The sequence below is a fragment of the Anas acuta genome, chromosome 32 (genome assembly GCF_963932015.1).
Source record: "Anas acuta chromosome 32, bAnaAcu1.1, whole genome shotgun sequence".
Lineage (NCBI taxonomy): Eukaryota > Metazoa > Chordata > Aves > Anseriformes > Anatidae > Anas > Anas acuta.
Window position 1 is genome coordinate 212304 of NC_089010.1, and position 16588 is coordinate 228891.

General features: G+C 42.3%; 3 protein-coding genes across 5 annotated transcripts; all 3 read right to left on the reverse strand.

The window, feature by feature from the left end:
• LOC137846439 (ATPase family AAA domain-containing protein 2-like) lies at positions 1-5176 on the reverse strand. The gene is made up of 5 exons (XM_068664382.1): positions 4855-5176; positions 3756-3802; positions 2604-2757; positions 1703-1781; positions 1-187 (listed from the first exon to the last, which is right to left on the reverse strand). The coding sequence occupies exons 1-5, from the start codon at positions 4944-4946 to the stop codon at positions 101-103; spliced, it is 459 nt and encodes a 152-aa protein (XP_068520483.1). The 5' UTR covers positions 4947-5176; the 3' UTR covers positions 1-100.
• Positions 5177-5841: 665 nt separating this feature from the next.
• LOC137846426 (ATPase family AAA domain-containing protein 2-like) lies at positions 5842-12003 on the reverse strand. 3 transcript variants are annotated; one of them, XM_068664365.1, is made up of 7 exons: positions 11989-12003; positions 10824-11007; positions 9673-9831; positions 7952-8148; positions 6645-6804; positions 6177-6290; positions 5842-6080 (listed from the first exon to the last, which is right to left on the reverse strand). In XM_068664365.1, exons 4-7 carry the CDS (start codon positions 8072-8074, stop codon positions 5857-5859), a joined length of 621 nt encoding a protein of 206 aa, XP_068520466.1. In that variant the 5' UTR covers positions 8075-8148; positions 9673-9831; positions 10824-11007; positions 11989-12003; the 3' UTR covers positions 5842-5856. The 3 variants fall into 3 exon arrangements, with proteins under 3 accessions (XP_068520466.1, XP_068520464.1, XP_068520465.1); XM_068664363.1 differs by lacking the exon at positions 11989-12003 and having other exon boundaries at positions 9646-9831; XM_068664364.1 differs by lacking the exons at positions 9673-9831; positions 10824-11007; positions 11989-12003 and adding an exon at positions 8300-8821.
• Positions 12004-13526: 1523 nt separating this feature from the next.
• On the reverse strand, positions 13527-15893 carry LOC137846424 (uncharacterized). The gene is made up of 2 exons (XM_068664360.1): positions 14291-15893; positions 13527-13922 (listed from the first exon to the last, which is right to left on the reverse strand). The coding sequence occupies exon 1, from the start codon at positions 15830-15832 to the stop codon at positions 14846-14848; it is 987 nt and encodes a 328-aa protein (XP_068520461.1). The 5' UTR covers positions 15833-15893; the 3' UTR covers positions 13527-13922; positions 14291-14845.
• Positions 15894-16588: the final 695 nt, after the last annotated feature.

Sequence of the window (16588 nt, forward strand, 5' to 3'; positions counted from 1 at the left end):
AATAGCAACACAGAATTTTTACAGAAGACAAATACCCAGTAGATTAGCTTGTTTCAATTGTTTAAGACAAGGCTTTTGGTTAGAACAGAGTAAAGAAAACTTAAAACCAGAACTCAATCTCATCTGGACTGACAGGTCCAGTTCTTTCGAAGTCCGACTTCACACAGGTGAAGATATCAAGGTTCTCCTAATTCCAAGCAGCAAGAAAGATCGGTCACAAAGGTGCAGAAAAACAGACGTGCATACACGTACATCCACTGACAGGCACGTCTGTCTGTTGATGCTTACACAGTAACATTATCGAGGCACCCCGTACACACACAAAAAATAAATTATTGCACAAGAGGAGAGAGTGGGAATATGATTGCGTGCACCCACAATCAGTAACAAGAATTTCTGCTCTAAACCAGGGCTCAGTACATGCAGTGGTTAAATACTTGCCCAGATACAAAACTGAGTGCGTTAGTTAATCATAGGTTAATAACCTACAGCGTGACAGAACCAAGGAAAAAGAACTACCTTTCTAGCAGACATACCAAAAGAAATCATACAGGCGTGTGAGAGATGCTAATAAAAAGTACTGTGGACAATTCTGGATTCATTTCACAGCCCTGGGCAACCAGCTCTAGCTGTCCCTGCTTGAGCAGGGGAGGGTTGGACCAGGTGACCTCCAGAGGCCCCTTCTAACCTCAACCATCCTGTGATTTGAGAGAATAAGGACATTCAGAGCTAAACAAAAAGCTATGAAAGTAGGTTATCGGGAAGTTTTAAAATGATGTGCCTATCATTCAAAAGAACAGTAATTTAATAAAATAGTTTAATTTAATAGAGCAAAACTGAGACAGAGGAAGTATGATTGCTGCATACAACTTTAACAAGGGTTCCTCTAGAGACAGGGGTTTATTTAAGCTCTCAGGCAAGGCCAGCACATGAACAAATATACATAAAGTAGCCATCAGTTCATTCAGCTGGAAATTTGAAAGGCTTCCAGTTCCTGAAAACTCTGGGAGCAGTTTGCAACCAAGGAAGAACTCCGAAATGCAAGTTAGGTCAATTAAAGAAAACAGCTCCATTTGCCTGTAACAGACGATTAAAGCTACATGATACTGGAGATTCTTTGTGAGCTCTCAGGAAAAAAAACGTTAACAGGAATCAAAATTCGAGCGAGTGACCAACACAGGAAGCTATGCACTGCCTTTTGTTAAGCTTTCCAAGTAAGCGCGTTCCTGAGCATGACGAGAAATATGATTTAGGAGTTAAGGATAAAAAGCTAAACAGCTTAAACTGCCAAGCTGATGGAAAGCACCAGTCTTTTTGCATATTCAGTCCCCCAGGCAGAGCTTTTAGTAACATTTGGAGTAAAAACCCAAGTCCGAAATAGCTGTTTGTAAACCGTGCCCATTCAAAAAGCAGAAGGCAATTCAGAAACTGGAGTGGAAGACATGCATTGCAGCATCTCCCCGTTATCCCACATCTTCTGCAGAAGATGCTTCCTCCACTCTTAAAAGATATCTGGAGCACAACCGTATCAGTAAGACATGAAGATATAACCAGAGAGCAAGACCAAATGGTAGTTTAGACCACGCTATTCTTTGGAAGGAAGTTATTTCAGTTCAATTAAAATTACAACTAAGTTACTTCCCTACGTGAAATACTCTACAAAAGTGGCAAACTGACGGAGTACTTGCTCTGTCATTTGTACCTCAACATCTTCCCAACATCTTTGGCATCTACGCATCTGCTCCATTTCAGCCATTTTTTGTAGCAAAACTTCCGCAGTACTAAGATACAAAGTTGACATGTAAGAGCAGAGTTAGGCATGTATGAAAAAAATAAAACAGCACACATAATCAGTAAGAGATTTTAATGGAGTATGCACAAAGCAAAAGTCATTGGCACTTAGCCAAGATTTTAGACATTACCAAAAAATCAGGTCAAATCTTTATTTTTGATAGAGATTTAAGAACAAGCTTTTGAGGATTTGCAAACATACGCTGTTTTCAGGTTTATTTTCCCCTCTTACCGAGCACATTTAAAATATATATATATAAATGCAGGAGGACAATAAGAATTCTGACATCCTAGTAAGATGTTATAAAAAAATTATGTCAACTTTTAATCCTACTTAAGTTGCTCTGCACAATAGCATTAAGTCATTTTTTGTTAACCGAGGAAAGGCTGTTTGTTCTTCTCTACATGGGAATCTCAGTTTCGTGTTGTAGAAAATGATGAAATGCAAGGAAAGCAAATTCTGAAGCAGAAAACAATTTTGGCTTCAGAAACAGAAATAAACCATGGACAGAAACGCAGAATCCCTAGGACTACTTTGCTTTGACTGTATCAAACCGTCCTCAGTTTCTTAATCAAGCATTACATTCACTTTTGTGAGTATGGAACAAAAAGTTCATTAAAAATGAACGCACTTCTGATGCTAAGAAAACTGCCAAATGGGGAAAACTCAACGAATTGAACTCTCAATGCCAGGAGCAGCCATACCTCTTTGCTGTCAAAATACAGAGCAAGTCGAGGCCAACATCATGCCATAGTGCAAAGGCTTGCTAAGAAAGATCATTTTAAGAGGTCTGCAAGAAAAGATGACTTACTTTGTTATAAGTTTGTCAAATAGAATGGACGAGTTAGTAGTAGAGTACCGACTGCGTCCGACGCTACAGCTGCGGCGCAGCTCCAAGTCCCTGTTTTCTCCGTGGACTCGTCTCACAGTTTTTGCACCAGCTCTACTCCTCAGTGTTCTGGTGACTGAAACGCAGAAACAAAGTATTTTGAAACACTGAAGATGGGATTCTCCTTATTTCACCGTTGCTCTTGTAAAATGTAAACAGACAAACAAAAAAGGCACCCTGAAGTGGATTGATTTTTCTTTAAATTTCAGATCAGAAGTTGTCGTCACAACCACTGCATTCCACTTACTTATCGCTCTGCACGTTTAAACTGTCTACTTAAAACTGTGACCTGTAGAGAAATTCTTAAAGAGACTGAAAGCTAGCCAGACAAAAACAAACGTGCAACTTTTGTTCCATGCAGGAGGGAAATCTACTCCAGTTATTTCTGTCTTGGAAAAGGGAGAACAATCAACACCTTTCTCTAAGGTGTTTTCACTCCATTCATGTCAAACTGTATCTAACAGTGCTCAAAACAAACACTATTACATTGCAAGCCTCTTCCTAAGAGGTGTATGTTTTATTACTCTGTTTATGCATGCAGCACTTTCATTTCCTGCATTATGATCTAACAGCTCAAGGAGGTAAGAATCGTTTCAAGACAAACACCCAAACACCACATAACTCAAACTCGTGCTTTTTAGAAAAAAGCCTGCCCATTGTTTACCATACAGCACCCTTTGGCACACGTTTGTTGCTTGCACTGTCATTAAAAGAGCCAAGAGGACAAGGGGAAGGGAAGAGCTACGCCACTGTGGTGGTAGGATCACAGCTAAGGTTTACTTTTGTGGTTGCCAACTATAAAACTAAGTTTGAACTTACCAAGTATCAATTTACTTTGCACAATTAGAACAGTTTGCTTTGTGCCTACCAAGCCGCAATTCACACTGCTCCCTCCCCAAGGAATTCATAAAATCTCCTATTTGCACCTACCTCTCTTCACAGAAAAGTCACTGATGAGTGAATTCAGCTGACTACAGAAGGCTTTGGGGCCAAATGAAAGCGATGGAGTGACCAAGTACCATCCTCTTCAGTAACCAGCGTAAATAGGTATCCCGGGGAGTTACAGCCACTTACCTGTGTTATATTCTTTTTTTTGTTCCAATTTCGGCTTTCTCAACTGCCTACATTAAGAAAGAGGACAGGGGAGAGAAGGGAGAAAAGAGTTTTTGTGTTAGACCCATCAAGGTGGGAAATTTCACCATGTTTACAAGCCAGTGCTCCATGGTATACAAAGAGAAGCCTGTAGGCCTCACGGAGGATCCAGATCCCAAGTCTGTTGCGTACCATATACACGCGGTTCTGTATGTACCCACATTTCCTAGCTTGCTCATGTTGAATTCTCAAAATTATGAGCAATAGCACCCAAGTGGAAAAGATACGTGTCCTGGTTTCAGTTAGGACAGAGTTAGTTCTCCTCCTAGTAGCGGGTAGGTTGCTATGTTTTGGCTTAGGAAGTGTGAAAGGGTGTTTAGAGGAGTGCTGATACCACCCCGACGTTTCAGTTGCTGCAGAGCAGTACTTACAACAAGCCAAGGACCTTTCGGTGTCTCACTGTCCTACTAGCGATCAGAATCGGCGCACAGCAACAGCTGCGAGGGGACAGACTCAGGATGGCCGACCCCAACTGGCCAAAGAATTCTATGCCTTATGGCAACACGCTGCACCATGGATAGGGCGGGGCAGCCGGGCTGCTAGGGGTTACGCTGGGCACTGGTCAGCGGGTAGTGAGCAACTGCATTGTACATCACTTGTTTTGTACACATTACTATTAGCAGTACTATTATCATCATCATCATCATTATTTTCCTGTCTTAATAAACTGTCTTTATCTCAACTCGCAGGCTTCACTTTCCCGTTTCCCTCCCCCATCCCAGAGAGGGAGGTGGGAGGGTTGGAGAAGGGCTGTGTGGTTTAACCCGTCCGGCAGCTAAACACCACAACAACACCTCAAAGGGGTTGGGGAAAAAAACACGTTTTTTTTTTTAGAAAAGCAGAAGACTTCCACTGAGAAGCGGGATTCTAGTTTTAAGGTACCGGTATGCCATCAGCATGCTCATAGGCCTCTGCTGATTTTAGCCGGAGGTTTATCAGGCCACAACTCACTGCACATGCTTTCTCTCTTGCTTTTCAATCTACAAATCGAACAGAGATTGAACATATAGAAATACAGTACCTTGAAAAGCGTCTTCTGTTGACATTTCCCCTCAGTATCGCCATACTTTCTTCAAAGCTAGAGACCGAACACCGCAGGATGCTTTTTCTCATTGATCTTAAACAGCGTCCGTTGAAACATTCAATACTGGTAGAAGAATAATCCTAGGGAAAGAAGGAAATAAGAATACATTTATGCGAACCACGTAGATTCAGATAAAGAAATTCTGCCTCACGCAAGTTTAATTAACCCTCCTGACTTGGTAGTGGGGCAACTAATGGCAGGCAGACACTGAAACTCTGCTGTGCTCAAGAAAAACCTGGGGAAAAAAAAAAAAAAAAAAAAAAAGCTTTCAAAACTAAAGCTTCCCTCTCCCCACCATTTTCTTGTGGATAACTTAAGCTTAATATCCTTGGCAGAAAGATATTGCAGCAAAACCTTTCACATAAACTTAGTGTTTCGTGAAAAACAACAACAACAAACTTGAAATTCAATTGGAATTTCAATAAATTCAATTGGAATTTAAATTCTAACCTTTAAATTCAATTCAATTTAAATTAAGAAAACTAAACTAATTAATTTAAATTAAAAAAAATTAAATTCAATTGACTGTTCAGAGGAACAGTCAAGCTTGACATTATACATCCTAGAATTAAAATCTAGTTCGAGTTTTTCTCCCATCTCCACACCTTGCTAAAGATGCTTATTAGGAGCTCTGTCAAAAAAAGTGTAAGGCTTGTTATATCAAAGCTTTGAACCCTTCTTACTGCCCTTGACCTTCTTCACATTGCTGCTCCTACAAGGGTGAGTACTATCATTTTTAGTACGGGAGGGCAGCTGTGATATCCTTGAGTGGGGGGTCGTTCTGTTTACAAAATGAAGTTCCAGGAAGAGTACATCAAACAAACCAACTTTCTTTGAACTTCAATTCATAACTATATTGAATGAATGACCTCTGGATTTCTCTCTCCCATTTTGAAGTACATTTGAAAACAAAATACCTCTGGCATAAAGAGCCAGGCATCAGAGACACCTGTTGCGCCTCAAGAACAGAGAAGGTATGAATGACAAGAGCAGCTGAATAAAATGCAACTTGCCATTCGAAATGGGTGTACTGGCATCTACAGGTGCCGCTGTCATCTCCTCATTTTCATTACTCTCTTCCTCTGGTTTGTCGTCTTCAGTAGCAGGGTTCTGCTGTGGTGACTTGGAGTTGTCGCATGGAGCACACGCTGGAGAGGTGCGACCTTGCAATAAAGAATAGATACCAAAGATCTTCGCCGTGCATTTTCAGTTACAAATGCAGAGACAAGTCTTAAAATCCTTAGCGTTAAAGCATGTACCTCTTTTCTCACGAGATTCTTTAATTTCTTCACAAAGTCGTCCAAACTCTGTATCCATTTCGTTCCTCACCGTTGAATATGCAGTGTCTTGCAAAACACAGGCTCTGTGACGATCTGAAATTTTACAGACTTTAACTGAATGTTGTCTACCAACCAATGAAACTGTTTTGATCACAGAAAAAATTGCTTTCTTCATAGGTTGGTTCCAAAAGGTTCTCTCAGTGAATATTTTCAGCATAACAACATTCAAGTTAATTAAAACAAAAGCACTAGTTCCTTGGGAACACTTGTATCACAATTCCATGCCCAAGTAGCAAAATGATACAATATTTACAATGTGGTAAGAGATGTTCTCTGTGGATGTCCAAAATCATCTAATCCATCCAAAGTCTATTGTCCACACACAGCATTTATCCTTCTATACGTCTGACAGATATTTTAAACTCGGGCTAAAAAGCACATCCTCACCTGTAGATCTTTGATCCAGGTAGTACTCTAAGGCATTGTTACAGATTAGATCGATGTCCTTCAGATAGTCTCCTGCAGTGAGGTACTGGCGCGAGTCAATTTGAGTCAGAACTGTTGAAAGATCCATCGGCTCTTTAATCCTTGTGGCATAGTCAGGTACCTGCAGATCAAATACAAGCATTCAGAGGTTTTCTTAACCTTGCACACTGTCTAACAAAATTATTCTGAAAACTTTAAAGAAACGACTTCCTAAAAACCCTGAACATTTGCGATGCATCAGAAGATGCTGAAATTAACCAGTTTGCTTCTCAAAAATGGAAGGGCTCTTTCAACTGGCATTAGAGCTGCTAGGAGAGGACAACAAGAAGTAGGGAGGTCAGAAGCACGTGCATGGTAGAGAAGAAACACTGAGGGTGGGAGATTCATTTCACTTTGCTTCAGAAAATCACAACAGTGAAAGCTGAGCAAGCCATCCGACATTCTCTTTGTTGTCGACATTGAGGAAAAGGTGCACGAATTGCACCTGTGAAGTACCTATTGCAGGCATCTACTTTAGAATGAGATAACTGGGCCGAGAGGTGCTGATTTCTTCCCTCAGACCAGAAGAGGAGCCTAATGACTAGTTCAGATGAGGACACGTGTATCTGTCTAGATTTTTCACAGCTCAAGAGCCTAGGAGAAAAGGGGAAGAAAAGCCAGTGGATGCCCACATGAAGAGGACATTTGCTGATCCGCAGGTATATTCAAGTTACATCTGTCTTTGAAACATACGCCCCTAGTTTAGGCTTATCTAATCAATTAAGGAGAAAAAGGGATCTAAGCAGCCAACTGGAGGAAGAAGAAAACACACTGCACTTACGGTTGATTCCTATTGAGGAGTTCCAGATGAAACAGAGAACAGGACCTCAAAACTTATTTTTACAAACTGCTGCTCCTATTCCTGTTCCCACAGGAACTGACAGTCCAATAAAGGGCTTTAGACTTCATTAAAGTAGTCCTGAAAATACTGTTTGTAATTATAAGGAAAGATCTCTGTGCTTTTCAGTGCTGTGACATGCCTACATATCAAAGCCTTTTCACGAGCAAACTGTGTTGGCATTTGGACTGGCTTTTTAGAATGAAACCAGGGCTTTCAGCGAATAATCCCATAAGAGACATTTGAGAGTCAGCAGAAGTAAAAGCACTGCCTCTGCTTCTTGCAAAATCCTAATAGTGCAGTCCTAAAAACAAAGCTGAACCTTCCCCAAAGCGCTGAGAAATACGAACACTGAGAAGTTACAGACACACACAGATCAGCACTACTTTACCTTCTGTGGGTCAACGGGCTTTGCAAATTCCCTGAAACGTCTGTCAGTGGCAAGTCTGTGAGTAACGTCCCTCAAGAAAATTCTAAGTTCACGCAAGGTATCCTCCTCTTCCTCCTCCAGCATCCCTACTTCTTCCTCTTGTGGCTTCTGAGGCTCAGCTGCTGGTGCTACAGGCAGGACTTCCAATGTCCGATCAACTTCAATTAATCAGGAAAAATTAGCCAATTTACAGTACTCAAATACAAGCATATGACAAATTACTGACAGAAAATGACCACCAAAGCAAATCCCAAAGAGCTAGTAACTTCGATAGGAAAGTTTTAGATGTACTTCTTATATCCTCCTCACCTGTTTTCTTTACAGGAGGCTTAGCCACTTGATTTAGAATTAGGTCCTCAGAAAAAGCTGCTCTCTCTGCCCTACAAGACAACTCAATATTGCACACTTCTCCAAATTCCTTATTAAATAATTCTTGGATCTAAAGCAGAAGGAGGAAAGACATTTCAGATTTAAGGCCACAAAAACTCATCTTCTATTCCAGAAAGACGAGTACCTTTTAAAATTAATAATAACCTGAAGAACACAAACTGAAAAAAGTTATCTTCCTGGCCTTAAAAGGCTACATTTTCACAGGCTGGCACGGCAAATTCAAATATCACCTTTAAGAATCACCTGTAGAATTAAAGCTCGCTGAAGGGATTGTACGCTACACTGATAAAGTAATGCCTTTCACCACATCCAACATCGCTTCCTTTGTATTTACTTGCCTTGCTGCATCCTTTACTTAGAACCTTTATGGCTATAGAGGGAAGAGAAAGGCTTCAGCAGACAAGTGAGGGCTTTTTGCTGAGTTTTTATTTCTCTACCAAAAGGTGCCTGAAGTAGCTAGTACCTCTACGTCTTCCTCCATTTTCCATTTCTAGTATTAAAAGGTAGGTAAGGAATTTCACTACTTATTTTAGAAGGAATTTAGAACCTGTACAAAAACTTCTGTGGGAACTCAAGCACTTTCAAAGCAGTTGATAATAAACACGTCTAGGTAAGACCCGTTCTCTTCCCCCACTAACTGAGACAAAATAATCAGAATGAGAACAGCGTGTTCCTGTTTTGGGCACCTTCCCTTAATGTAAACTCTCAGAAGTCAATGAAGTCCTGCATGTACTTTTACTACAGTTTATTTAGGAATACAACTAGAATTCCATTCCAAAGTTACTTGAGCAGAAATTGGAACTCAGCTTTCCAGCTTGGAAAGCTTTGGCCTATCTGAAGAAAGAAACTGATTATTTTTTTTTTCATCAAAGCGTTTCAATTCTCTACTAAATTGCATTATTAGCAGTTTATCCAACATAGCATGGAATGGCAGACTGTCAGAAGAAATCTCTTCAGTAAAGACATCCTCTTGTCATTTCAAGCACTGCATATTCTTGACTGAACCACTTTGTAGCCACCGGAATTATTGTATTAATTTATTATTTGCATGCATGAGAAAGGGGTGAACGTCACTTGCTTGACTCAGAAAAAACCTTAAGCAGATGCTTTCACAGTATTCTTTTTCTCTAAGCAAATTTTAAGTGATTTGTTAGGGTGCCTGAGTAATAACAGCATGCATTTAACAAAGCACAGCATTTTGATGCTGAAAGCATTCATAAATTACAAGACACTGAAGAAATAGTAAGAAAAGTATTGACAAATACCTCTTCTGGGAGATCTGAGTGACACACATCAGATGTAGCAAGCAGCAAAACTGGCGAAAATGCTGGAATGTTACGTAGTAGAGTTAGAAAAGTAAGTTTCAAGGCAGGTCCAGCGTTGTCCCACCATAAACGGATATCTGGGACATAAATTATGCTTGGTGCTGTCTTCTGAGCATTTCGGATCAGCTAGTGAAAAGGAAAGCTTGGGTAAGAAAACTAAAACACAGAGAATAACCTGTTAATACATAGCTACATAGCCATCTGACTGCCCCATGAAATGAAGCTACGTGAACAGAGTGGCAAGCATCCTTTCACATAAGGAATTTCTCTGGGCACCCTTTCAGATTATCAGTATCAGAACTCTAGTCAGAAGATGGGAAGGATATATTCAGGCAGTGGCTAGACACCGTAGCTATATGGCCACAGCCACAATCATCGCATAACAAAGAAAGGAAATGTCCCTCTTATGGGACACATCAGTATTCAGTCGTGTAACATGTCTGTCCTTACTTGTATGGCTCTCAAACGTTTCCACTAAAGGTAAAAATATTTTGAGGTAGTGATGCCAAACAATAAAATGGATTTCCTGCCTAAAAGTGAAAACACCAAATCTGTTCATTTTCTCTAGTTAAAACCACATCAGCGTGCAAATGAAGTGTTTTGTGAATGTTAATGCTTTTATTGCACATACTGCAACAGCACAAGTTGTGTATGTCCGTGTGAAAACAAAATAAACACAAGCCCCAAACCTTGGTTGCCTTACTACTATAATTTAAAAGAAGGCTACAAAAAGTAGCCGACATGCAGTCTGGTACAGAGCCATCTACGGGGAGCACACAGCCTTAGGAGGCAATGAGAACTGCTTTCTGGATCCCAGGGAGATGAGCAGCATTTCTTTCCACAAAGAGATGTTTATTAGCAACACCGCCCAGCTTCCTGAGCTGCTAGCAACATCATCACTGTAAAATTGGGTATGGAAAATGTGGACATGTACAACATCCAGATTGTTTGTGGTTTTGTCTAAAAGAAAAGGGGATTTTCAGACAGAAGCAAACATCCCAGCACATTAAAACAAGGCCACCTCCATTACCAATGAATTTTGCTCACCTTACTTGCAACTCAATTGACCCTTTACATACAGTCAGGGAATCTGATGAGAATAAAAAGAAAAAAGGTACCTGTCCGCAGATTTCTTCTGGCAGTGCAACGTTTGTAAGCAGAACAGAAAGGTCCAGGGTGTGAACGGGAAACTTCTCCAAAGCCTGCAACACCGCGGGTGCCACGTATGAAACCTGGCCGTACCCTTCTTTTCCTACTATTAGCAGACGGGGCCGGCGTGATGTTGGTTCGCAGAAAGCACTCCTAGAACAAGAGTTAAGAAAACAAGTTTATAAATGAGGTGCTAAATAGACAGACACACAGATGTTCCAAGTACTTTTCCTATAGACTTTCTTTTCCCTCCCCAAATAATCCAAATGGCAGTGGTATATTAAATACATGTAAGATTTCCAGTTAAGTTATTCAGGCATTCCAATTGTTTCATCTTCTTCCCTTGTGTTTCCTATTCTTTACTAAACCAAGACTGCCAATTAATATCCCTGCAATCTTGCTTTACTACTAGGAAATAAATTTGCTAGGAGCATTTCTTTCCCCACTACAATCAGGCTGTTCCTTTGCTGGCTTAAATCAAAGATGCTAGAGACTTTGCCTTGCTCTGAAGCACAGAAAGTCTTCTGGACAGCACAGCAATAGAAACTGAGAAAAATAACTGATCCAGCTGCAACAACATGATCTAACTTTCCAACGGTGGGCTTGCATGACTTCCATACTAAAATACCACAAGATTAACACAACTTGGTGGCTTAACAAATAAAGACACCATTCAAATTTTTCTCAAGGTGTTTTAACAAGCCATTTCTCAGTTTTCTTTCGGCTACATAATTCACTGCTGGTTTAACAATCCTGGAAAACAGAAGGGCAAAAGGTGGCAACACAAACCCATAAAGTTGGGGTATTTTTAGCTAAAAGTACAGACAGGACATTTATGTGGTCTTGAGTCTTTCAAAGAATGCCATGGATTAAGTCAACGTGTTCTGGTAGTCTACGGATCACTTTGGCTTAGGAAGAGAAGCCTGGGCTTTTCAATTTGGTCATTCACAGCAACTTCATTACAACTTTAGTCCCTTCACCCTTTCTTCTTGCGAATACCAAGCACCCCTTCAACACACAAACTTGATGTTACCCCTTCGTCTACCACCCCTCGCACTTTTAACAGCTGGAACTGTTTACAAAGACTCAGCAGACCTGAGAATTTAAATGTAACAGGGATCTATCTTTCTTTACCTGCTGAAACAGACGCGTTTTTTCTCTGGTCTGCCAGGCATTGCATCTTTTAATTCATCTCCAGAAACCAAGGATGCATCGTCATCACTGTCGAACATATCATCTTGCAAAATAGGATTTAAATGGTCTGAAAGGCAAAAGAGGTTTGTTAACTTTCCTGAATAGCCTTTGTCTCTTTCTCTTACATTAATACAGCTTCTAAATCAGTGCCAAAACCCTTTCTTCATTTGAGAGCACACACTGAAAGCTATTTCCTAGAGTTCATCCCACCACAGATTTAAGGAGATGGCACAAGGCCCTACAAAGCCGTACTAAGTCCCACTGATGTGTACGTATAAGGTATGCTACTCTTGGTGACTTTTTTCTCCCCCTTGGAATAAAGGAGATTACCAACAATTTCTGCAGTTGCTAAATAACTAAAAAAAAAAAAACAAGACCAATTCTTTCTGGAGGAGGTTCCCACAATGAAAGCACGGTGATAAAGGATGTGATGGTCACAGAATTCCATTCATCTAGTAAGTATCAATGCTAATTGATCTCACGTGCACGTGTATAGTATGATCCACAAACATTTACATTAGGAGACTGGTTAAAAATGATGATAGCTACAACAATATTTAGCTTAGATCAGTTATGCTTGTATCCTGGTCCCGACATTCTTCAGAAAGGAATTAGAAACATTGACCTAGAAATGTTTCCCCTCCAAATATCTGAGTTTTGAGTTTTTAAAGAAAAATAGGTGCCTTATACTTCAAACCTCAAGTCAACCTCTACAAATGCTAATTATCTTAGCTGCCGTCAGAAGCAGGATGCTTCAGTAGAGAACGCATCGTCCTTTACTGTGTATTGAGTCATTCAGAGCTTCCATTTGGCATTTCAGTTTTGAATCCAGAGTAAAACCTATGCGTTATATTCCAGACATGCCCAAAAGAAAGACCTGCACATGCAAAAAATAAAATTCTACCATCATTATGTCTGAAAGGTTTAAGTTGATTGCACAAACCACAAGTTTTTGCTTTAGCAGAATTATAAAGAAGTGGATGCTGTGGTTATATCTTGCTGTCGGTCCTCCTTTAGCGCAAGCTGTGCATACGGGAAGATCTTCTGCACAACTTGTAAAATATTCTCTACTGATCTTTTAAAAAGTGCCATGAAAATTGGTGAGAGTGCTTGTCCGGGTGAAGCCAAGATCCTGTTTGATGCCGGAACAACCTTCTTCCTACTGGTCATTCAAAACTGCGAAAAAAATAGTCTACCAAGTCGCGTTCTTTTGATTTGATAATAAATCTGCAGACTGTTAAGTCATCAAGCACTTCAAGACTGTTTGAAATAATCTCTACGTTAATATAAAAGGAGTACTACACACTTCTGCTCAGGAAGAAAACCACGGAAAAATGTAACCTTTGATTTTAGATGTTGAATTTGTTGCAGGGACATCCTCCTCATTGCATGATTCTATTTGGATTTAAACCATATTATCTACGGAGAGACCAGGATTAGGACAAGAACAGCACAGAGTGCAGCATGAAGCCAATCAGGAGCTCCAGTTTGTATTCTTTGCATTCAACTTTATCCTTCTCTTGCTGGAAGGACCTGCTTTTTGACTCTCCTTCTCTTCACTAGGAGCATGTTCCCTCTTGCTCTGGTAACGCCCTTTGTCAGTGTTTTTAGTCTCGTCCTTTGTATCTTGGCATCTCTCTGTAATAGCTGAGGAGGAAAGGTTTTTAGAGCTACATTCAGTGTCAGACTCGAGAGAGGAAGTTTGCCGCAATTTCTCACCAGGCTCAGAAGACTCTTTGCAGGACAAAACGTTTTCTTTGGAAAGGAGGTCACGTTCTTTTCGTCTTCTTGGTTTCTCCTTCTCTCCACCATCATCACATTGGTACTGGGCGAGGTATTCATCATTCCCAGCAGGTTTCGGAGGATCCGCGACACTGCACAAAAGAAAATCACATTTCTCACTTCTGCGGAAGGACGTGAATATTAAGAGGAAAACCTTCCAAAGTCAAACAAAAACAAACAAAAACCTCCGGACTACAGGAACACTCACAAAGATATGCCATTTAGAAACCTCTTCAGTGATTAGGACACCTCCTCCAGCTCCCAGAGAAAGTGCTTTTTCGCCTCTTGCTTCTGAAGCCATTGCACTAAAAAAGCAAACGCATCTCTCTCCCTCCACATGCTGCTCTGAATAAGAGCCAGAATATTCAAAACCACCCTATTTGTTCTCCCCACACAGCTGAAAAAACACCAGTTGAAACAGAGTTTTCTACCTCTCTCCCAAGAATTTACATTCACATACCCTATGACTGAAAAAATACAAGGCGGGGCTCAGGAGGAACAGCCAGTGTTGGAAATGAAAAAAAGCAGCCCGTTTCTTCAGAGTCTTAAGCCTATGCTACTAGGAAAAAAACAAAACAAAACAAGAGGAGAGGAGAACAACAGCGGGAAATTTACCTATTCTCCACGTGTTCAATTGCAAAGCCTCCTCCGGAGGATCAACAGCTGTGAATTCAGCGTGCTTAGGAGAAATCAGATCTACATCTGAACCCCAACTGTTTCAGTAGTATCACTAACTCATGTTACTCTGAAGAAGCAGTCAGCACCGTTTCTATGTTAGGAAATAGCTGAACATAGTATGTTATTCACAGGAATTATTCAGGCAGCTTTGTTTAGGAAGGCTGGCTTTCACTACAACATTACTAGCCTGTAAGCCTCATGGCATCACCTTCCATCCTGACTGCTAAACCTCCTTGCTCCCTACTATCTTCTTTGCCAAGATACAGCTCTCCACATTTACTTTTCCTACTTGGATGGACTGAATTTAAGTTGTCCTCCCATTCTTGTTTAAAAGTGATCATCCCCCCCCGTCAAAGATCAGTCGACAAGTTTGCTTTATATCAAACAGGAGCATATTGTCTCCCCCGAAAACACCATCTATGAGGGTGGAGATCATTGCAGAATGAAGCCCTTTATCCGCAATGGCTTTAACAATCGCTTGTACATCCTTAGGGTTTATTGGTGAGTGAACCCTCTGCCCCCCGTCTGTCACCCAGACCGGGAACGCTAGCACGGCCGATAGAGCCCAGACGGCGCACGCAATCTTAATTTTCCTCCCATCCCTGAGAGGAATCTCTCCCCCTCGCGGTGCAGCTTTCTTTCGGTTGGGGATGTTTTCGCTATCTGTCCCCATTTCCTCCTCCTCCGAATTTGAATCGCTATCTGATCCGGAGTCGGAGCTCGGCTGACTGCTCACCTCCGAGTTCCGGTCCCCTCCCGTCGAGTCCTGGCCCTGCCCCCCACCCCTGCGGGCGGGCCGCTCTCTCCCTCGTGGCTCTCCCCGCCGCCTTCTCAGCGAGGCGTTTGAGCCACTGGAGCGTTTTTTCGGATGGCCGTTCCGATCGGCTCTCTGCCCCTCTCTCGCGCTTCTACCTCCTCCCCGGTCGTCCCCGCAACCGTTTGCTTTCTCCCCTTTGCACGTGTTAGTCAAACCTAGCACTTCTTCCCCGTTCCCGCAGGAGGCTTCTTCACCCGTCTCTTCGTTTTCTAGTTCAGCACCGTTCTGGGGCGCACATGGCCGTGGCCGCTCCCAGATTTCCCCAGGCTCTGGGTCCCCACCGGCACCCCTGGCTTCCTCAGCTGAGCCACCCCACAGCTTCCACAACTTGGATACGACCTTCACAAGGGTTTCCATCTTCCTTGTTGGTCCGGGAGCGTCCTCCCCGCCGGGCTGGTCCCGCCGCTCCGGCCGCCGTTCTCCCGAATCCCGGAGTTTTCCCGGGTTTCGGCACCACTTGTTGCCTTCAGGGGGCAGCGGCGACCAACCCCAGGCCGCTCGGTCCATCGGCTCACAGACACCAAGGTGGTGGGTGGCAAACGGCGTTTACTGTCGAGTCCCATGGGCTTATCTACCCGAGGCCCATAGCGCCACTTCCGCTTGCTTACAGCACAGCCCACACGCTACTGCCCATCAAGGGAGGGGCTCCACCTTTCCGTGCAGCGCCACATCTTCCGGCCGCCAGCCCCCAACTACCCACACACCTAACTAGAGGACCAAACAGCACCTTGAGAGACCCAAGCCTCATGGAGGTGCCTGCATGTTCAAGGGAGGTGTTTGTGTGGCCTGGGGAGATTCTCTGGTGCTCTGACATCCTGCTTGTGTGCCCCAGGGATACGTTATCTAATGCCCAAGGGAGGAGCCTTGGGGCTTTTGGAAGGTGTAGGGATGACCTGGATTGATGCCTGTTTGCTCTGGGGAGATGCTGGGATGTCCAGAAAGACGCTTGGGTGACCAGGGAGATGCTTGGGTGCCAGATGGAAAATGCTGATGCGCCTTGATTAAGGAGGTATTGGGGAGGCATTGGGGAGGCAAGGACAATCCCCAGACATGGACTGTATATCTCGAAACAAGACACTGGAACTCATGATAAGGAAGCGGCAGACGGACAGAGAAACAAATGTAAGGACTATAAATCTCAAAACCGGACATTGGAATTCATTATAAAGATACAACAAACGGAAGAATTGGCAACAACCAGCTCTCGCAATTAAGAAACGTGCCAATTCAGCAGATTCCTGACCAAAGGTGAAAAGTACACTG